General features: G+C 44.6%; 2 protein-coding genes, 1 long non-coding RNA gene and 2 other non-coding genes across 9 annotated transcripts; 1 reads left to right on the forward strand and 4 right to left on the reverse strand.

The window, feature by feature from the left end:
- Positions 1 to 479: 479 nt before the first annotated feature.
- LOC106914298 (S-arrestin-like) lies at positions 480 to 4,976 on the reverse strand. Its single transcript, XM_014981004.2, has 15 exons — positions 4,900 to 4,976; positions 4,742 to 4,802; positions 4,374 to 4,418; positions 4,089 to 4,288; positions 3,615 to 3,674; positions 3,459 to 3,526; positions 3,252 to 3,387; positions 2,609 to 2,693; positions 1,957 to 2,029; positions 1,725 to 1,862; positions 1,562 to 1,639; positions 1,424 to 1,438; positions 1,293 to 1,345; positions 1,099 to 1,108; positions 480 to 965 (listed from the first exon to the last, which is right to left on the reverse strand). The coding sequence occupies exons 1-15, from the start codon at positions 4,945 to 4,947 to the stop codon at positions 872 to 874; spliced, it is 1,164 nt and encodes a 387-aa protein (XP_014836490.2). The 5' UTR covers positions 4,948 to 4,976; the 3' UTR covers positions 480 to 871.
- LOC148155711 (uncharacterized) lies at positions 3,290 to 7,318 on the forward strand. Its single transcript, XR_015765034.1, has 2 exons — positions 3,290 to 3,369; positions 3,495 to 7,318. It is a non-coding gene; the product is annotated as an uncharacterized LOC148155711 (long non-coding RNA).
- A 1,212-nt stretch (positions 7,319 to 8,530) lies between these two features.
- Positions 8,531 to 20,069, reverse strand: atg16l1 (autophagy related 16 like 1). 5 transcript variants are annotated; one of them, XM_088011566.1, is made up of 21 exons: positions 19,881 to 20,069; positions 19,654 to 19,754; positions 19,015 to 19,126; positions 18,843 to 18,936; positions 18,586 to 18,688; positions 18,123 to 18,196; positions 17,933 to 18,002; positions 16,688 to 16,869; positions 16,549 to 16,614; positions 16,373 to 16,459; positions 14,942 to 14,998; positions 14,763 to 14,865; positions 11,791 to 11,896; positions 10,844 to 10,914; positions 10,691 to 10,762; positions 10,467 to 10,587; positions 10,162 to 10,267; positions 9,919 to 10,068; positions 9,553 to 9,600; positions 9,378 to 9,479; positions 8,531 to 9,301 (listed from the first exon to the last, which is right to left on the reverse strand). In XM_088011566.1, the coding sequence occupies exons 3-21, from the start codon at positions 19,118 to 19,120 to the stop codon at positions 9,208 to 9,210; spliced, it is 1,812 nt and encodes a 603-aa protein (XP_087867692.1). In that variant the 5' UTR covers positions 19,121 to 19,126; positions 19,654 to 19,754; positions 19,881 to 20,069; the 3' UTR covers positions 8,531 to 9,207. The 5 variants fall into 5 exon arrangements, with proteins under 5 accessions (XP_087867692.1, XP_087867691.1, XP_087867690.1 ...); XM_088011565.1 differs by having other exon boundaries at positions 14,763 to 14,868; XM_088011564.1 differs by having other exon boundaries at positions 14,942 to 15,001; positions 19,881 to 20,068.
- Positions 11,458 to 11,739, reverse strand: LOC148155712 (small Cajal body-specific RNA 6). Its single transcript, XR_015765176.1, has one exon.
- LOC148155713 (small Cajal body-specific RNA 6) lies at positions 16,948 to 17,229 on the reverse strand. The gene has a single exon (XR_015765177.1).
- Positions 20,070 to 21,046: the final 977 nt, after the last annotated feature.

Here is a 21,046-nt window from a genome sequence, read left to right on the forward strand (position 1 = left end):
ATGGAGTTTAGTTTAATTCCATCTGACAGTTCTGGTGTAGTCCTACATCAGACCAAACACTTTAAGTTTAGCTTATTTACGCCAAAGAAATGTTTCCTAAAATGTAATCTTTTTGTCTTTTTTGAGTGCATTTGCAAACTATAATCTGATTTTTTTATGTTATCTTAGGAGTATTGGCTTCTTCCTTTCTAAGCAGCCTTGCATTGATAAGGTAAAAAATTTGTACCAAAACATCTCTGAGAGACAGAATCCTTCTCCAGATGGCTGGACATTTACAGGCTGAATGAGACACAAATAGTCAACTTGAAATTGGACACATAGAGGAACCAGACTTGTGGAGGTTCAAAGCTGTTCTTCACCATTCTTTCAGGATGTCATTTAAAGAAGAAATATGTTGCATTAAAACATGGTTGGGTGGACAAATGGCTGGTTGGTTGGTTGGTTGGTTGGTTGGTTGGATGAATCAAACAAACAGACGATTTTTGGCTTAGGAAGTTCTTTAATCTGAGAACAGTTAAAAACTACATTCTGAACTCTGGTTTGTAACTAATTCTCTAGAAGCTACAGAAAGAATACTACAGACATATGAACCCCCCTTAAATTCATACAACCATGCCTATCAAATACATGTAGTCCCACCCCTTAGGTAGCTCTACCTCCACAGAGGGACATACAGATTTGAGCTACATCACATCTACTGAGGAACTGTCTGGGGTAAACAACTACAGGTGTTCTCTAACTCTGAGGACTTCACAACAGACATCTTGCAGGGTAACCATGTGAGGTTCCTCTGATGACTCCTCTGTCCTGAATGTCTATTGATCTTTAGGTGGAGAACTGGGCAGTTGATGCCATCGGCCATCTTTGTAATTTAGGCCTCAGTTGGAGACTCATCGTCATCTCCGTAGACCACGCCCTTCAGGTAGGCCCGTTTAAAGTCTTCAAACACCATGTCTTCAGGTTCACTGCAAAGGACAGAGAGAAAGCTGGAGAGACATGCAACAGCCTCACAACATGACTAAATATAAAGTTTTATTTGTTTTCTCTGATTTTTAAAGTTTGAAGACTGAATTGTCGTGATCAAGCAGACAATCTTACCTGTCCTTTGCTGCAGGTCAGAAGCAGCAGAAGAAGAACGAAAGGGGATGTGAATAGTCAATCTGAGGCAATCAGTGAAAGAACCTTTACTTTGAAACAATCAGTCCAGTTTGGCTACACTGATCTGGTAGGCGGAGCTACATACATCTGAGGGTGGGGCTATGGAGGGGATGTTAAGCATTTCAAGTCTTTACCTGGTTCTGATTTTGGATTCATCAGTTTGAAGGGAACCTCTACAGAAACCTCACTGTGACACAAACAGAGCTGTGAGCCCACAGATCATAGAAGACACACACACACTAACGGTGTCGAGGCCTGTACGTACCTGGACCCCACCGTCCTGTTGGTGAGCAGCAGTAGACGGAGCAGAGACACAGTCAGTCACATTCATCTACAACTGCAGATGATTTGCTGCTGAATGTCTCCAAACATAAAAACAATCTGAAAGCAGAGGTTAACTCACCCAGAGGCTATCATCTTCAGTACCACCTTGTAGGAAATCAGCATCCCCTGGACCTCCTTCAGCACCTCCTGCTTCACACTGAGACACAGAGACAACACTCAGAACTCCTCCTTGGTTCTTCAGCACCGCACCTCCAGAGTGAACCGTGACGCCGTGTCCCTACATGCTGGACGAAGCCAGGTTGGTGTCTTCATGTTTGAGTCGTCCATCCAGAGCGATTCCTCTGCGGTCCTTGTTGTACGCCAGCAGAGGGTACAGAGTGTACTCCTTCTTCAGTGTGGTACCAGAGGGAACCGAATCCCTGGGACATGGATCAGAACCTCATGAACAACACACCTCCTACAGATAACCAGTAAGTCAGAACTTTCACCAGACACCAGGACACAAACACTCACTCAGTCTCTTCTTTGGCCACAGATTTCACATATTTGTCGTTGGAGTACAGCACCACATTGGTCACCTGCTCAACTGATCACAGTCAAGAAGAAATAATGATAAGAACAGACAGGAAATGACAACTTCATATACAGGTATCCATATATACCTGGTACATGTTCAGGAGCAACAGTTGCAGTAACGTTCAGAGATACATCCATGACACAATCGTGTCATAGCAGGTTCCCTTGCTCATAAGTTTCCTCTGAGAATCTAATAAAGTCGTGATCATACAGAGATACTGAGTAGAAACTCATTAGTTCAATCACAGGACAGGTGAGTTCAGATGGGTGGAAATAAGGACAGGTGTGCATAAAACTACATAAAGCAAAGTTGTATAAATGTGAAGACAAGTGTGTCGAGGTTAGCCCATGTGTATAAAAGACTGGACAGGAATATAAAGCTGAACACAGGTGTGTAAAGGTGAGGATTGGTTGTGTATAAAGACAAACTGTATAAAGGTGGGAACAGGTGTACAATTGGGGAGACAGGTGTGTGCACTGGTAAGCAAAGTTGCATAAAGTTAAGGTGTGTACAGGTTAGCCCAGGTTAGCTGAGCACAGGTTTGTAAAGGTGTGGAAGATGTTTGGATGTGGAGGAAGAGGATCTCACCTGACAAACTGATGTCTTTGATGTTCCTGCTGGAGGAGTTGGTGATTTCAACGTTGGCTTTGACTGGCTCACCGTGGTAAAACGTCTGCAGACAAAGAAACAGATAGACACGTGTGTGGAAGAGACATGATTATTGTGTCTATAAACTTTAAAATGTGATGATATCCTCTGGACACCTCATTACAAAGATGTCCCACTGGTTTGAAAACCTCTGAAGAAGACACTGAACGCAACTTCCTTCTTCACAAAATGCAAACTAAAATGGAGTGCCGTCAGATTTCAGTGGTTGGAAGATTTTGCTTTAGTCTTTGGCTAAAGACCACGAGTCATTTCTCCTGCTAACGCTAGATTAGCATTTTTTGTTTGTTTGTTTTATTTACCCAGAAGGCCCTGCACTGTTGTCTACTTCCTTATTTCAGAGCTGGTCTGCTTAACATTCACATATGCATTCAAACTGCACCAGAGTTCACTTCAACTGAACCCAGACTGAGGTTTGTAGGCGGACCAGAGTTAGCTATTTTGCTCTGTATCAGAGTTTGATTACGTATTCATTCATGACTAGCCCTTCTGTTTTGAATGAACTTTAGCCTGCACCATGGATATTTGCCTCACATCGACTGATCCCAGAACGGGATCAACTGACCTCTTTGGGAAGGGTGAGCTTGACATGTAGAGGTTTTTCAGACATCAAGAACTCAAAGGTCATGTCTGCGAATGGAGCCACTTCAGTGTTCTCTGGACTGAACTGGATCTTTCGGATGGTGAGACGAACTGAGCTCCTGCAGAGAAAGATAAGAAGCACATGATGCAACACTGATGGAGTGAATCCAGGTCTGGTAAACACACTCACTGTTTATCGATCTTCTCGTCCTGATTCTCCCCACAGAACGCCTTCACCTCGAACTCCACTGCACATTTCTGCCCAACACAAACACACAACAGGAGAGGTCAAACATCAGGAGGAACAGAGATGAAGATATGGATGATATCAGGGAGGATCTGTTACCTTTCCCACGTCATTCGGACCGGGCTGCAGACTGACAGAACACGGCAGGTTGTCTGGAAACTGAAAAGGTTTTATTGTACATGACTTCAACTGTCAGCAACAATTCAGCTGATTGATGTTTGAAAATGTTTCATGATTTAAAGAAGAAGCATCATAATCTCAGCTCGGTGTCAGATGTGATTGTTGGTCTGACCTAAACTCTTGCTGAGACCTCAGACCAGGATAAAATTTCAATCCCTGACTTGCTGGATTTCTGTCCTTATCCCAGTCTTTATCTTCCCTCTGTCTATAGTCAGATTTGAGTCCAAAATTTGACTTTTGTCCTAATTTAGACTTCAATACTTGGTCAAACCCAACTTAGGTCTTACAACAGACACTTATCCTCTGCCTGCTTCAGAACAATGTCTGGTGTAAGGCCAGAAGTTACCCTGGACAGACCTCAGTCTTCAGGTAGCGCCTGACTTCAACCCTCACCTCGAAGAAGAAAGGGTAGGTGTTGTCTCCTAGTTTGTGCAGAAGCTTCTGCTGGATCCTGGTGTGGGTCAGCTTCTCTTTGTCCTGCAACTCTGGGTAAACCTGCCGGGTCACAATGAACAGGTCCCTCCTGAAGGCTACGCCCATCACATCCATATCCTGGCGACCGTATCGAAATGTGCATGAGAGCATCACGTAAACTGGCAGAGACAGAAAACAACGAGGTTTAATGGAGACTGAGGTTCCCAAACATGATTTCTGAGAAGTGAGAGGATTAAAGCTCACCTTTCTTTCCTTTCAGCTGTACTGGGTCGATCACAATCACGCCATCTGTGAGATGAGAAACAGGAGGAGCCCATTTCACACAATGCAATGGTCCACACTGGGCTTATGTAGAAAAGACTCAGCACCAACAACAAGCCATGTTGTTGGTCCCTTTGGTGTGGTTGTTTACACTTTCCAGGATTTCTGGGCAACGTGTTTTCAGTAAAGAACCAAAAATCCTTTCTATACAGAGAAGAATCTTGGTGAGGTCATATTCTCCATCTCTGATGATGGAAGTTGATTGTTTTTTTTTTCCTGCACAGGAACCTTCACAAAGACAAAAAACTCCCAACCAATCAGGAACATCTAACGGTCAAGTTTGAACTCACCGACTGGATCCACAAAGTCACAGTGATCCACAAAGTCTCTCTTTGCCATGTAGACGGCCACCTGTCAGACAAAACAGAGGGACACACATAAAGATGGCTGCTTGTTCAAGATGACTTTACCTGCAGATGGATGGATGGGTTTTCTCAGCAGAACTTACCGACTTGTCTCTGGATACCTTCTTGAAGACAACGTGTTTCGGACTCATCCTGACCAATGGGTCTCAAACTGAAACAGAAATATTCAATCAAGCAAACAGCCCTGTGGAGAGCTGCCTGCTAGAGTCTTCAGAGAAACAAATCTGTTGAGAAGCAAGATCCACAGAGACTTTACCGTTTACACAGAATCAGGATCCAAAGATATACTACTCTACAGACAGCTAGGCTCAAGCACTCCATGAGATCTCAGGATCTACAAAGAGTTTACAATCCAGAGATCCAAGGATCTGCAGCAGGGCATCAAAGTCCAGAGATACTATCCTACAACCCTTGGATGCATCTCTTCTCCAACATGGCTGAAGGAAGTGAACCATTTATTACCAGGCCTCTGCAGAACTTAGTAAGATGCTGATGAATGAATTGAGCTATTTGATTGAAGTGTGTTGAACCAGGGAAAGAGCTAAAACATGGAGGATACCGAATAAGAGCCACTGAGACTTTACAGTCCACACAGAATCAGAATTAAAAGATATTCTACACTCTACTCATAGCTAACATCCAAATATCCCACGATCTACTGAGACCCCAGAATCCCATCCAAAGAGATCCAAGGATCCATAGCAGGGGTGTCTATGAGAGCTACCATCCTGTAACATTTAACTGTGTCCCTTCTCCAACACGGCTGAGCTGAACGGTCTGTTACCAGGCGTCTGCAGAACTCAGTAACATTTGGTAAAAGTGTTCTGGGGAAGGGATGAATGTAAAGGTTTCAGGGTTGTAGCTCTAGAGGATTAGATTTGGGCAGACAGGACACATAAACACTCCATAAATCAGACTCTTCGTCCCGCAGCTCCTCCCACCCTAGTGATGACACCAGAAAGCAGTAAAGGTGACAAAATCCAATTTGACCCCGCCCTATTACAGTATGAATATTCATACAGAAGTCGATCCACACAGGAGTTGTGCAGCCATGTTCCCTCTAGGGGGCAGTATTGTCATGTTGCACTGCATCCTGCAGGCTGTTTTCCTCGGTTGTTTTGAGACCAACATCCTGATCTACCAAGCATTCACAAAGTGTCTTATTTTCAAAATGGAAGTGACCACACCCACAACCTGGAGCAGATTCAGGTGAATTCCTCCAAATAGTTAAAAATGTGACAACCTAAAAAAGACAGAAACTCTGGAACCTGACAGGAAAATAAAGCTTTTTGTGTCCAGGTCTTATTTTCCTTCTTAGCCAAACCTGAGGTTGAGTTTCCATGGAAACTCTTAAGACGGCTGAACTAATGCCTGGGAACAGGAACTCACCTGAAGCAGCAGCTGAGAAGAGGATGAAGAAAGGATGGAGTCGACTGTAGATGAAGAAGCTTGTTTAGCAGCTGATCACATGTATTTATAATCTCTACACTCAGCGTGGTCAGCATGCTGATCATTACTCTGTAATCCTGCAGGCAGAGCTGCAGCGTCCGTCTACAGCTCTGTTTACTGCATCCTACGTGCACGCTCACACGTGCACACCAGCTCTAAGGAAACTCCACATGCAAACTACAAACACTGACAAGTTAAACTGAACTGCAGTTGGTTTCCAGGGTTTCTGGGGAATTTTATTCTGCTGTAAATGATGGGAGGAACTTCAGAGCTGATCAGAGCTCCATCTGCTGAAGTTATCGCAACATTTTTATTATGAAACTGAGGCCCAGAACTTCAGCTTCATTATCGGCTCCATCCCTGTGACTTCCTGTTTTAAGATGAAATGATGCTCTCCAGTTCTCTTTACGCTGCTATTTTCCTTCTATTGATCGCCATTTTACTATCTGCTGTTATGCTTGCTGTTTTTTCTAAGAGTCACCATTTTGATTTGTTTTTGCTTTGACTTGCCTGCTTAAAAAGATTTGAAGAACATATTTTTATAAATGTTGAATCTTGTCCAGGCATGTAGTCCACTATGATTCCACTAATTTTCATGTCAGAAAACTGGGGGGAAAAAAATCATAAAAATGTATGAAAGAAGGGAAGCAAATTCATTGCAGCTGACAAAATGGGGAAAGAAAATCTCAGAAAAGATCTAAGGCTGACTTTGCTCCATTTGTAACTTATAACAACACAGGACTACAAAATAAACCCCCAGAAGTCATTGTGACATTCAGGTAAACATTTTAAACTAAAACGCACCAGGATGCTTTAAACCAGCAAGTCAAACAGCGACGGTGTGAATGGAAGCAGCTGAAAGTCTCATATTTTTATCCAGGTTTACTTTTAAATCAGCAGCTTCAGAATGGATGAAGTCTCTCACTGGGTGTGAGTAATCTTAATTTTGGCCCTAATATTGCACCATACATCATCACTAACACCATTTATAAAAGTCGTGCCATCTGGATCGTTCATTTTTTGTGTTTGGTGAAATAAAGAGGAGTTCCTGAAGCTGTTCATTCATCAGGATGAAGGTTTGAACTGGAACCAGGAGGGAAAATAATACATTTAAAAAGTTGAGTTTTTAGGTAATTATGCAAGATTTCTCTGATTAAGTTAAATCTGAATTTTTTAATTTGCAATTTCAACATGTTAATTTTTTTTTTTTGAGAAACTTGAAGAGAAAAGATTCTCTGAGAAGTTGGAGATAATTCTCGGAGAATCCAGTCTTAATTTGGAGCCTTAGCTGCTCTGAGCTTCATGCTTCTGCTTCATTCAACCTTTAACATGAGTTCATGTCGGATCAGAACCAGAACCGGTTCTGTGAGCTTCTGCTACGATCAGAGCAGGATCGTGTTTATAACATGTTGACACGCGTGATGAGGACGAGTCTGTGCTGAGCTGATGAGCTGAGACAGAGTCAGCAGTCTGAGTGCTGACAGCAGCTAAACTCTCACACACACACACACACACACACACACACCTTCAGCTCTATCTGGACTGAACCAAAGCAGAACCATCCGCCTCACTAGAACCGGGCTTCAGGCCTCTGGCATCCTGTGAAAGATGCTACAGATCTACAGAGTTAGATGAATCCTCTGCAGAGATTCAGATGTTAGTCATGTTCATGTTCTGATCCGAGCCAACGGACCCGACCGCGGTTCTGCAGTTTGAGCTTCCTGACAGTCAGTCAGGCGGCTATTTATACCACCAATGTTAGAAATGATTGGTGGAAAGTAGTTTGTAATTATCATTTAAATAAAAAAGTAATGAGAAAATGTGTTATTCATTTAGTTGTTGAATAATTCTGCACATATATTCTCCTAATAAACCTTCAATTTTACCTTCTGAAACATTCATGTTTGAGGCTCCTTAACTGATGAATAAAAACTGGGGAAAGAAACTGAAACCAATCAGAAGCTTCATGACTTTTCAACCAATCAGAAGCCCACACAGTAAGGCGGCCAGAGAGGCTCCCAGAGCCGGCGCCGGGTTCCCGGACCGTCAACCCGACCCGGCAGGACCCAGCAGAAGACCTGAGGATTGGTAGAAATCAGAACATCTTGAGCAGTGAGCGCCTGAACACCTGAAGGTTTGTGTCTCTGCAGAGCTACAGCAGAGGCAGCGTGAGCTGGAAACATGGTTTCTTTTTCCCAGTGGTCAGTAAACGCAGCGTGAGCTGGAAACATGGTTTATTTTTCCCAGTGGTCAGTAAACGCAACGTGAGCTGGAAACATGGTTTATTTTTCCCAGTGGTCAGTAAACGCAACGTGAGCTGGAAACATGGTTTATTTTTCCCAGTGGTCAGTAAACGCAACGTGAGCTGGAAACATGGTTTATTTTTCCCAGTGGTCAGTAAACGCAACGTGAGCTGGAAACATGGTTTCTTTTTCCCAGTGGTCAGTAAACGCAACGTGAGCAACTCGTTTCAGGAGGTTTGGGTTTAATGTCTCCCAGCAAACTGAAAACAGAAACAAGCAGAAAAACTACAGACTGATTAGTGTTTATGGATCTGAAACCTGATCAGGCCGTTTCCATGGCAACGTTTCAGCGGCTGCTTCTGAAGGAACCGGCAGCTTTCCCAGCATCGCTCCGGGAACGCTCAGAGGCACTTCAGCAGCTGTGTGTGTGTGTGTATCAAACAGGCCAACATTCACTCTCAGAGTCTTTAATCTTCATCTGTTTGGTGTGAAGAACTTCCTGTTTCAAACAACACGTCTCCTCCTCTTCCTCAGCCTTCATCAGCTGTCCATTCAACCGTCAACCAGCAGGTGGCGCTCAGAGCCCGCTCTTCTTCTGTCACAGTTAAAACAACTGAACATTAAAAGCTCCTCAGCAGCTTCATTAGGAGTCCAGAGCGCCGGCCGTGTTGGCTCCGCCCCCTTCTGGGCTCCGGCCAATCACATGTCAGACCACAGGATGGCTCTGCTGCCCTTCTCCACGCTGGCGACGTACGTTCCCGACGGCGACCAGGACACAGAGTTGATGGCCGAGCTGCGGGGCGATGACATCGTCAGCGTGAACAACAGGTGGTCTGATCCAGCAGAACCCGGTCCGGTCCAGTTCTTACCTGTGGTTTCGGTCCAGAGTCCGGTCCAGTTTCCCCGTCAGGACGTTCCAGACGTAGAGAGCGCCATCTGCTGACCCGCCGGCCACGTAGCTGCCGTCAGGACTGAGCAGAGAGAACCGGGCAGGTTAACAGCGGTTCTGTTCGTTTATCAGAACCGTTCTGACGTTCAGCTCACCTGAAGGTGACTCTGGTCCAGTCGGCTCCACATTTGAACCCCTGCGCACTGAACACACACACACACACACACACACACACACACACACACACACACACACACACACACACACAGAGTCCACATCATGATGATGACTGTGATAACAGCTGTGATGAAGAGTAACTCAACTCCAAATCGAACGTCTAAACTGGTCATTAAAGGCGCCATCTTTAAGTTTCTGATGTTTTTGCTCACGTTCGTTTAATTCTGTAATATTTGGCCCAAACCAACGTGAGAAGAATCCTGATGCAGCTGAAGTTTCCCATCGAATTCAAAGATGAAAACATCCCCAGGATCTTTGTTTCCACCTGGGCGTTGGTTTCTCACCTGAAGGTCTGCCGGATGGCGTTGCTGCGCAGGTCGATGATCTTTAGCACGTCGTCTCTGGAGCAGGTCAGCAGCTCGCTGCGGTCGTGGTTCAGGTCCAGAGACGTCACCCGGCCCAGCAGCTCCATCTCCCGCACAATGCTCTCCGCCCTGACGACCAGAGCACAGGTCAGCGGGTCAGCCTGGCTCAGCCAATCAGAGGCTCAGCAGCTCATCACATGAGCACCTCTGATCAGAACCCACCTGATGTCCCAGAACCGGACCTTCTTATCGAAGTGTCCGCTCATGACGCACTGCTCCGTGCAAACGATGTCGTTACAGCTGGAGCCGGCAAAAACCGTCTTCATACCTGACAGGTGAGGACAGGTGGAGGCAGGTGAGGACAGGTGGAGGCAGGTGAGGCAACAGGTGGAGACAGGTGGAGACAGGTGAGGGGACAGGTGAGGGGACAGGTGGAGACAGGTGAGGGGACAGGTGGAGACAGGTGAGGGGACAGGTGAGGGGACAGGTGAGGGGACAGGTGGAGACAGGTGTGACCGATGACGTACAGACTTTGCTGCGCAGGTCCCACAGTTTGAGCGTTCGGTCGTAGCTCCCAGACACGATGCGGGCGTTGTCCAACAGGAATCGAGCAGACAGAACCTTCCCGCTGTGACCGGTCAAGGTGTGCTGGAGGACAGGTAGAGGTCAGACAGGTGAGGACAGCTCAACACACACACCTGATGCACACTGTGAAGCTCGTTAGCATTGATTTAGACCAATCAGGACTCACCCTCAGTCTGTAGTCGTCCATAGTCCAGATTCGACTGGCGAAGTCGTTGGACGCAGCGAGCAGGTAGGAGCCCTGATAAAAAACGAAAACAGGTAAGCAAGAGCAGGTAACCAGGGTAACCATGGCGACAGGGACCAGCAGAAACAGACTTACAGCGCTGTCGAAGTCGATGCTGGTGATTCCTGCGTTGCTGCCGGTCAGAGCTCCTTTAGCCTCACAGCGACCTGAACACACACAGTAACGCTGCGCTGTGATTGGGCGGCAGTAAAACAGGTTCTGGTTGGTCGAATGTCAGTCAACATGACTGGCCTGCAAGAAAACCTTTGTAACCCAGACTTTGCTCATTTTATGAGCATGTGTTGGGGATGTCTCTGCTCAGGTTGTGGATTCTCTGGGGAAAACATTTGTTTTTCTCACAAACGTTTTTCTAATGCACAAACAGCAGAGCTAATTTTTCATTTAGCATTTTAGCTAAGTTTTGAAAATGTGTAAACTCTATAGCGCTAATTTACATGGTTGCTTTGTAAACTTGTTGGTTTAGCGGATTAGCATTATTAGCTTATACTAAATTTCATATTGGTTTAACATTAGCTCCCAATAAATCCCATGTTGGTTGAGTGCTTTAGCGTTAGCAGAGCTGATGTTCGGGTTACAGCAGGAAACGGTTTTTGAACGGTAATTGAAAGACACCATCTACAGAGCCTCCGTCAGCGGCCTACGCCACTGATTACTCCTTGGTAAAGTAATCTGATTACAGTGGTGATGAAGGTCTCAGCTTGAAAACTTGAGATCAGCTCCCTCTTCCTCCTCTTCCTCCTGATGCTCCTTCCTGATTGGTCATGTTGGATCAACATCACAGGGAGGCTGCAGGTTCTGAGCTCAGCCTCTCAGTGATGTCACACCCTGTGTGATGTCACATCCTGTGTGTCAGCAGCTGCTGGGCCCATGGCTGCATGACTAGAGCATGATGGGAGCAGAGAGCGAGCTGCTGGGAGCCGGAGGCAGCAGAGGATTGTGGGAATCAGACCTTTTACAGCTCATCACTGACCTTCAGCAGGTGGGCGGGGCTTAGTGTTGAGGCGCTACTGTGTGAAGCTCACCTGCCACCACCTCCCACAGCTTCACCCTGCGGTCCATCCCCCCGGTTGCTAGGAGACGGGAGCCGGGGCTGAACCGGACGGTGTTCACCTCTCCATCGTGAGCTTCCTGTGGAGCAGAAACAGTTTTTCTTCAAACTGTAGAGAAAAAAAAAGACAAAACTTTTAAAACGAGAAGACGGCTTCAGAGATCCGAAAATAATTTCCCATTTATTCTCCACCAAAACACGCTGCACATAAAAACGGCCCTGAAGAGCTGAAGTGCTGCCATCAACCATCCCCACGGTGGAAATGGAGCAGATTTGAAAATGTTTCTTAAATCTGGGGCGTCTGGACAGAATTATTATTCAACATATCAGTGATGTTTCTCTGACTGGTCAGGATGTTAATTCAAGACATCTAAAACAGGAAAGCTGACTAATTCTTTAGCAGATATAGTAAAACAAACATACAGTAGTCATTATTTACCTTCATCTAACTGTAATGTAATTTCACTAGTTAAATCTTATACCTCCATTTAAAAACAGACATATTGAATTTAATTGTGACGACTCAAAACAAAATGTGAGATATCTCAAACTTACTTTATGACTGGTCCTAATTTAACAGTTAATTTAACCCTTTAACTGCCCGCTCAACCATTTGGTTGAGCACATTTCGGGTCTCTACATCTCAACATGAGGGGTGCCTAACTTAGCTTAACCTGATTGAGCCATCTCTGCCACTTGCTTGAAGTATGATATGCTAAAGAAATTAAATAGAGGGCACTGTTTCTTTAAATTGCATTCTTCTTCTTTCCCTCTCCAACCAGGAAGTCAGAAACACAAAAACTCTGTCACAAATATCGACTGGTTGTGGTAAAACTTTGAGAAGTAGGAATAGTTTCCTGGCATATGATAGTGTTATAGACCCCATTAAACAGAATTATGTTACTTTATACCACCTAAAAAACTAAATTAAAGGTCTAATAATTTTTTAAAAATATGCTCAACCAAACGGTTGAGATGTCACTTAATGGTAAAAGTAGCAAATTAAGCTAATGTAGTTGACATTTATTTTTTTGGTATAAAATCAAAAGTCATTTTCCTCTACTGGTGCAAATATGAAACAACAAGTGTTATTACAGTGTCATACACTAAGAATAATTACAACATTATCTTACAAATTTTTTTTGTGACTTTCTGAGTTGATATTAGCAAATATGGTAACATTTTAGAATAAATGTGGGGAAATTATGATTTTCACTACTACTAACTAATTTAAACTTTTCAACCACCACTATTTACAATAAATCCTTCTAAGTTGTGAGACCACGCAGTCTTCTTGCCATTTTACCAAAAAATCCTCAAGAATCTGATGGTGTTCTGAGCAATAATGACCAAGGAGAAGTTCCCTTGGAGCAGCAAAATGACAACGCAGACCCAAATTACACCTCAGACTACAACAAAAGCGCAAGAAGAATCTGGAAGCAGGAAGACATTGATGAGTTCCAGGTTCTGAATTCAAAATTTGAACCCCCTGAAGCTCTGCCCTCACCCTATCCTGCCCCTAACCCTATCCCTAACCCTATCCCTATCCTAACCTTACCCTAACCCTCCCTAACCCCTTCAGTATTTCAAAATGTTCTTCACTAATGAGATGATTGAACATATCACACATCACACCAATTTGTACTCTGCTCAAGAGCTGGGGGATAAAATCAAGACTAGCCCTGAAGAAATACAGCATTTCCTAGCGATCCTTCTTTTTATGTGTGTTTTCAATTTCCTGTCACTGGAGGACTACTGGCACCATGAATCATGCTTTGACCTGATTGCTGACACTGACTGAAGATAGGAAAAATTAAAATGTAATATTTCCTTGTTCGACGCAATGTTTTTCTTGGTTGAAATTAAAATCAGTGTTTTGTGGCATTTTGACAGAAATAAACTGTATCCATTACCCCAGACATTTTTTTGTTGTTTATTTCTTCATAAATTAGCATTTTATTTTAATTTATCTACTGTACTTGGTATTTTTATTAGGTCATGTACAAACCTAGTGATGGTTGAAAAGTTTAAATTAGTTAGTAATAGTGAAAATTATGATTTCCCCATATTTATTCTAAAATTTTACCATATTTGTTCATATCAACTCAGAAAGTCACTAAAATTATTTTGTAAGATAATGCCATAATTATTATTAGTGTATAACACTGTAATAACACTTCTTGTTTCATATTTGCACCAATAGAGGAAAATGACTTGATTTTATACTAAAGAAATAAATGTCAACTACATTAGCTTAATTTACTACATTTATTATTAACTTACATCTCAATATTTCCAAAACCACAGGGTCTGTTGAAAAAAAATATTGATTGTGTTTATGAATCACCCTAGGGTAAAAGAAATGCAAGGAAAAACATTTTCACAAGTTTTTTTCTTGGTGTGGTTGTCAAAGAGTTAAACCATTAAGTGACCATCTCAACCGTTTGGTAGAGATCAATATTTCCAAAACCACAGGGTCTGTTGAAAAAAAAAAATATTGATTGTGTTTATGGATCACCCTAGGGTAAAAGAAATGCAAATAAAAAAATTTTCACAAGTTTTTTTCTAGGTGCGGCAGTTAAAGGAAAAAATATTCCAGATGGTAATTAGTTGTAGATATCTAAAGCTTTGGTAAATCTGAGGTCAGGATGTAATTAGAGATATCTTAGCCAACTGAAAAGTGTCTAGTCATGAACCAATTTCAAATATCTGAATATAAATGTGGTGAAGACGATTTTATGTTAAAACAGCTTGTCATAGAGGACAGGCCCGAGCACACAGCCTTGGGGAGCACCAGCTGGGGCGGTCAGGCTGTTGATGAGGACTTGATGCTTTTTATGTTTGCTTTTTGTTGCCTCAGTGACCATCAGGTTGATCAGAACCAGAACTTCCAGTGAGGAAGTCCAGCCATCTGATTGGTTCCTGACGGCGGTGGAAGAAACTCACAAAGACGTGCAGCGCCGTGGTCGGCACCCGGACCTCCGCGCAGCCTCCCGACGGCGGCTCGGTGGTTTCCGGAGATGTGCCGAAGGAGTTCGCCGACCGACGCCTGCTGAGGAGGAGAGGCACAGCGTCATCAACCGAGCATGCTCAGACCAGCTGGAGCTACGCTGACTGGGACCTACCCAAAGATGTTGGAGATGGAGTCGAGGAGCCCGCCCTGAGGCTGCTGGGACGTTTTCCTGCTGAACACAAACAGAACCAGAACCGTCAGCCAGGAGCTGCCATGTTTCTTTACCCGTCAGGTTTACGATTCGCCACCAGGGGGCGCCGATTCGTGTTTCTACTGGTTGATGATCACTAGCTAATCGACCAACAGCGCAAACGTTCAGACGATCACTTATTAATAATAATCATAATAAATCTGAAATCATGGAACCGACTCATCGGGTGATGTGGGAAACGGCTGCGTGTTTTTTGGTGTTGATGTTCCTGAACGTAATCTCTGCTCTGTCGGAGCTGTTGTGAGCCAGTTGCCATGGCAACGAGTCTGCGTGTGGAGTGTAAAAAAAAGAAAGAAGAATTTTAGTGGTTTTGATTTGTTTATTTATTACCTCTGCTGTGGCGCACTGCATTTCTAAAAGTTCAATATAAAAATAAAACCTGGACCAATTGTCTTATTTGTTTGTAGACCATCGCAATGTTCATAATTCTACAGTTTACAAGAATTAATTTGTCCAGTATAAAACAACATTTGTTTAGTCAACCTGAAAGAACTGACCAACCTTTATAGATTTATATCTAGGATTAACACATATTTACCTATCAAAACATTAACAGTTCTCTCAGCGTTAATTTAATCCACATTTTACAGAAATCAGACAGGAAATAATGGCGCTGTGAACATTTTTGTAATAATCTGCACTCTTTTAGTTGAATGCAGTATTTATTTCCACTTTGGCTTTATGTTTAGTTTTTAATCAAGTACGTTTCTTATTAATGGAGACTGAGAATCCATTTTGTTTTTGTTTTTGGTTGTTTTGTTTAGTTTATCAGTTCCAGTGTTATGTGTTCTTTTGAAAATAAAATGTATGTATCTATGGCAGAAAATAGATATATTCATTTCCATTAAATCAGTGTCAAAAAGTCTTGAGACAATATTATCATTTATCGCAATAATTTTTAGACAATTAATCGGTCAGCAAAATTTGTTATCGTGACAGGGCTAATCATATGTCAGAACAGTCTGGTTTAGTGGATACGACTTCATGCACAGTAATGGCGCCTACAGCAGCTACCTACAGCAGCTAGCTACAGCAGCTAGCTACAGCAGCTACCTACAGCAGCTAGCTACAGCAGCTACCTACAGCAGCTAGCTACAGCAGCTACCTACAGCAGCTAGCTACAGCAGCTAGCTACAGCGGCTAGCTACAGCAGCTAGCTACAACGACTAGCTACAGCAGCTAGCTACAGCAGCTAGCTACAGGGACTAGCTACAGGGACTAGCTACAGCAGGTAGCTACAGCGACTAGCTACAGGGGCTAACAGGCGCTAACAGGCGCGGCCCTATCCCGTAATGTTTGTGACGTGGGAGCCGTAGAATGCTTGAATCTCACCTCGCCGTCCTGCTGATTGGTCGGTTTGGTGACGTTTCTCCGGCTCCCTTCCCTCCGTCCTCAGCCAGTACCTCGATGTCGTCGTCCCTGCGGGGAAACACAGACCCGGGTTCATCACCAGAACCCGACCTGGACCAGATCAGGGTCTACTCAGACACGAAGTGAAGGTAACTGACTGTTCGATTGGCAGCGGCTCCTTGGCGGCGTCCGCCAGGTCCTTCTGCAGTTTGGCCTGTCGACGCCTGGAACACAAACAGCCGCCGTCACATCAGCGCTCAAAGGTCCCGCCCCACCGCCCGCTGACGCCCCGCCCACCTGGTGTCCTTCTCGTTCTCGGCGTTAAGCCGGTTGGCCTCCAGGGCCTTCTCGGCCATCCAGCGGGACACCAGCTCCTGGTTGTCCTCCGACGTCTTCCTCAGCTTCTCCTCCAGGGCGGAGAAGGTGATCTGCAGCGCGTCGTACTCGTCCTTCAGCGTCTGATTGGCCATTTCCAGCTCCTGCACAGAAACAGGAAGTTACCGCGGTCACATGGTTGGGTGGTGAAGTCATAAAGCCGTCGCTGTCTCAGTGAAGAAGGTCTCAGCTTGAAAACTTGAGATCAGCTCCCTCTTTCTCCTCTTCCTCCTGATGCTCCTTCCTGATTGGTCATGTTGGATCAACATCACAGGGAGGCTGCAGGTTCTCAGCTCAGCCTCTCAGTGATGTCACACCCTGTGTGATGTCACATCCTGTGTGTCAGCAGCTGCTGGGCCCATGGCTGCATGGCTAGAGCATGATGGGAGCAGAGAGCGAGCTGCTGGGAGCCGGAGGCAGCAGAGGATTGTGGGAATCAGACCTTTTACAGCTCATCACTGACCTTCAGCAGGTGGGTGGGGCTTAATTTGAAATTTGGGCTTTATTTTGTAACCACTTCCTTCTGGAGATGAAACTTCTCATCTGTACCCACACAAGGAAGTAACAAACCAATACGACTTAAAGTGTCGATTTTACAACTTGGAGCTTCTGATTAGCATCTCGGAAGCACAAACAACAACTGACCTTTGACCTCGAATCACAGAGGAGTTAAAAAAGAGGCTTAATAGACGAAGAGCAGAGAGAGAATGAGGATGAATTTGTTGAAAAACTAATATGATCGGCTTTAGATACATTTACAACATTAGTGACAGCAGGAGCTAACGCCAACGGCAGGAGCTAACGCCAACGGCAGGAGCTAACGCCAATGGCAGGAGCTAACGCCAACATTTTATTTAAATTTATAAAACCTGAACACTCTACAGTACTTTTACATCTGAAATAAATATTTATGAAATTGAATTTATTGCTACAGCTAATTATGGATCCCTTTAAAGGGGAGAGGCAAAACAGGTGGATTAGCAGCGCTAGCTAACATATGATGATGTCATCCAGGAAGTGTTGATGTGGAATATCATCACTGCCTGGATGTTGAGCTCTTAACATGTCGTGACAGTCTTTAGTCAGAAGCGTCTTGAAATATGTTGCAATACTGACTGCTACTGGAGATTCTTCATCAACAGATTAATCATCTCCATGGAGTTGTACCTGCAGGCTGTTCCTTAGATCCCGGCAGTCTCCCTCCAGGCTGGCGATCTGCTGCTGGTATTCCAACATCCTGGAAGGGGAGAACCACTCAGCTGCTGCAGGTGATCAGACTCATCAGTGTGTGTGTGTGTGTGTGTGTGTGTGTGTGTGTGTGTGTGTGTGTGTGTGTGTGTGTGTGAGAAAGACTCACCTGGCCTCGTTGCTCTGGATCTCTCGATCCTTTTGCTGGATTTGGTTGTTGAGTTCGATCACAGTCTGAGCCAGCTGCAGGACACAGGAAGGTTACTGACTCCGCCCACTTTCAGAAGCACTTCCTGTTTTAAACACTTGACCCCGAGCATCCAGCTACAGGTGTGTCCTGAAGGAGACAGACTGACTCCGCCCAGCATGGACGATGCTACAGGCGCAGCAGAAAGGAGAACAGACGCTGCTGCGTGAGGGGAAGTGAGAACCTGAACTGGTTTCCAGTGACGGCTTTACAGGAAGTAAACTGGAGCTGAGAGCTGCAGCGCCTGCAGTAGCCTGAGGGGGGCGCCGTCTCCAACAGAGACCCTGATGGACCAGAAACACCTGCAGAGGAGCAGGGACGCCCCACAGCTCCTGAATGCCACACGGACTCAGGAGGACAGGCGACATCACTTCCTGTGACTCACCTCGCCTCGTTTCTTGTGCAGCTCGGTCAGCTCCTCCTGATGGCGAATCCTCATCTGGGACATTTCCTGGTGCAAAGAGTCGCTGCGCGATGCGTCCAGGGAGCTGGACAGGGACGGGGGACAGAGACAGAGAGGAAACATGGGGACAGAGGATGAGGACAACCAAGAAATGATGAGGACAAAAGAAAAACAGGAAACAGAAACAACGTTTAGAGGACCGGATGTCTCAGGCTGGACTCAGCTCCAGGGTGTCTCACCTGGCCTCATGTCCTCTCTGAACGTCATACTTCTCTGTCTGGTATCTCTCAGTGAGGACGGCCTGCAGGTCAGACTTCTCCAAGAGACGATTGTCTGAAAGACAAACAGCTTTAACCCCTCACTCCATCCTCAGAGTGGGACACAGTGTGTCCTCAGAGTGTCCTGACTCACACTGCTGGACGATCTCCTCGAAGGTGTGTCTCTGAACTCTGTCCCTGAGCTTCAGCTGGTCTGAGATGTGTCTCTTCCAGCTGCAGTCGGCCCGCCGCTCCGCCATCACCACCTGGAAGAGCGGCAGCAGTCAGCGGGACGGAGACACAGAGACACACCAGGACAGACAGAAGGACGAGCAGACAGCTCTGTTTGGATCAGAATCAGAACGGCATTCTGTTTGTAGCAACAGAACCCGGTTCTGATCCATTTAAACCTGCAGTAGAAACCAGTTTCTCTCCTGAGGACAGAGTGAGCCCTCCGTGCACACATCCACCTCTCTGCTCATGAATCAGCTGTTTCATCCCTGATGCAATCAGGTTACCATGACAACATAATCAGATCGGTTAATGATCCTGAACTGGACCAGGATTTAACTAGATAGCCGCGGTCCGGATATCAAACCTGCTCCAGAGCTGATTATATCCAAACAGAAACTTAGATCAACGTTCCTGAGTGGAAACTACGGAGGCCGAGAGGTTCTGTGCTCATTAAAAGATTCACATAAACATGTTTACAACGGAAGGAACACGTGTTAATCAGGTGGAACTCAAGTGACCAGCGGAAACCAAAACAGAACCAGAACCAGTAGCAGGTTACCTGTAATCAGCGTCTAACGCGCTGTTGGTAGAGTCAGGTGGGCCGAACCGGTTTGTTCCGGTCAGGTAGAAACAACAGCAGAACCGCAGCTCGGTTCGGACCTGATTTCCGATAGATTCCCAGTTAAATCAAAGTCAATTGTGGGTGAATCACAGTGACTCAACACGTTAGCATCTTGCTAGCTACTGAGCTCCGCGCGCTCCGAAAGGAACAACTGTGACACTCACGGGTGCACGCGCGTCCTGACGCGAGGCTGGGATCCCTGTGATCTCCCCGGTCACGTCACTGCGGTCCAATCACGGTACTACTCGTTTAACGTTTATTTCCCGAACCAAAACCAAAACCAACAGCTGCCGCTGCTGCGCCATTTTGGCTCCGACCGAGACTTCCGGGAGAGGCGCAGCGTGATGACGTCAGAAAGCGTCAAGCAGACCGACTTCCTCGACCCGACTTGTTGCAATCCAAATCCATAAATAGACATTTTTAGACTTTAAAATTTCTTGGTATATAAAATGTTAGTTTATCCGCATGACTTATCCTATGAATATAATATTTGCCAAATAGAATAAAAAGGACGAGTTTTTGACAATTTTTAAAATCGTAAAATATATATTGTGCAACTTAATTTTAATGCCACAATACAGTTAAAGTGTTGAATTTTAGTCCAGAAATGTCTAGCACAAATGCATTCATAGAAAAGATGTGAAAATGTTTTGAATGCATTTGTGTTTCAAGTGAAGGATTTATTTGTATAAACAAAGCCAGCGTGATAAAACCTGTCTGTAAAAGTTAAAGAACTGAAAAGAAACTGTTGACATCAAAATTACATAAAATAATAAATTAAATTTCTCCAACTTCTTGAGGTTTTGATATTAAATTCCATAATCTATGTTTGTCTTTGATTAAATATTTGATCTGGTGCAGGTTGAATTTTACGCTGTATCAGACGTATTGAAAACATATTTAAACCCCTTGATAAGAATTTAGAACAGATTTATTCAGTTTTATTTAGTTTCTACAGGACCAGTCAGAGGGACTGCAGACTGTCGTCACCAAAGCCAAAGAGATCATTCAAGTCATTCTCTTTACTGTCATCTGGTGGAAACTTCCGGGTACTACAATATAAAAAGTGTAAAACAAAAAGATAGAAATCATAATTTGCCACGTTATCAGTCTTAAGTATTTTATATAAAAAAAAAAAAAAAAAACTCGTACAAGTCTACATCAGTACGATCCGTTTGTACTGCAGTCGTTGGGGTTTTTGTGTCTCTGCTCTCTGGCTGCAAAACAACTGCACTGTAGCAATATGAAAGGTTATCTGGACTTGATTTTTCTTTTCATCCTGTAGGGAAAGAAATACTGTAAGTTTATTTTCCTGTGTAGCAATCACAGT

The sequence above is a fragment of the Poecilia mexicana genome, unplaced genomic scaffold (assembly GCF_051168715.1).
Source record: "Poecilia mexicana isolate PSO_F unplaced genomic scaffold, ASM5116871v1 scaffold_13, whole genome shotgun sequence".
NCBI classification, from domain to species: Eukaryota; Metazoa; Chordata; class Actinopteri; order Cyprinodontiformes; family Poeciliidae; genus Poecilia; species Poecilia mexicana.

Excerpts from the sequence above, each read along its gene's own strand:
- atg16l1 (XM_014980999.2), bottom strand. The coding sequence starts at position 19,120 with ATGGCGGAGCGGCGGGCCGACTGCAGCTGGAAGAGACACATCTCAGAC. Across the intron at positions 18,689-18,842 it reads CAGAGAGGACATGAGGCCAG|CTCCCTGGACGCATCGCGCA; the intron begins GTGAGACACCCT and ends GTCCCTGTCCAG. Across the intron at positions 18,003-18,122 it reads ATCCAGAGCAACGAGGCCAG|GATGTTGGAATACCAGCAGC; the intron begins GTGAGTCTTTCT and ends CTCCCCTTCCAG.
- LOC106914298 (XM_014981004.2), bottom strand. The coding sequence starts at position 4,947 with ATGAGTCCGAAACACGTTGTCTTCAAGAAGGTATCCAGAGACAAGTCG. Across the intron at positions 4,419-4,741 it reads TGACTTTGTGGATCCAGTCG|ATGGCGTGATTGTGATCGAC; the intron begins GTGAGTTCAAAC and ends CTCATCTCACAG. Across the intron at positions 3,527-3,614 it reads GTCCGAATGACGTGGGAAAG|AAATGTGCAGTGGAGTTCGA; the intron begins GTAACAGATCCT and ends TGTGTTGGGCAG.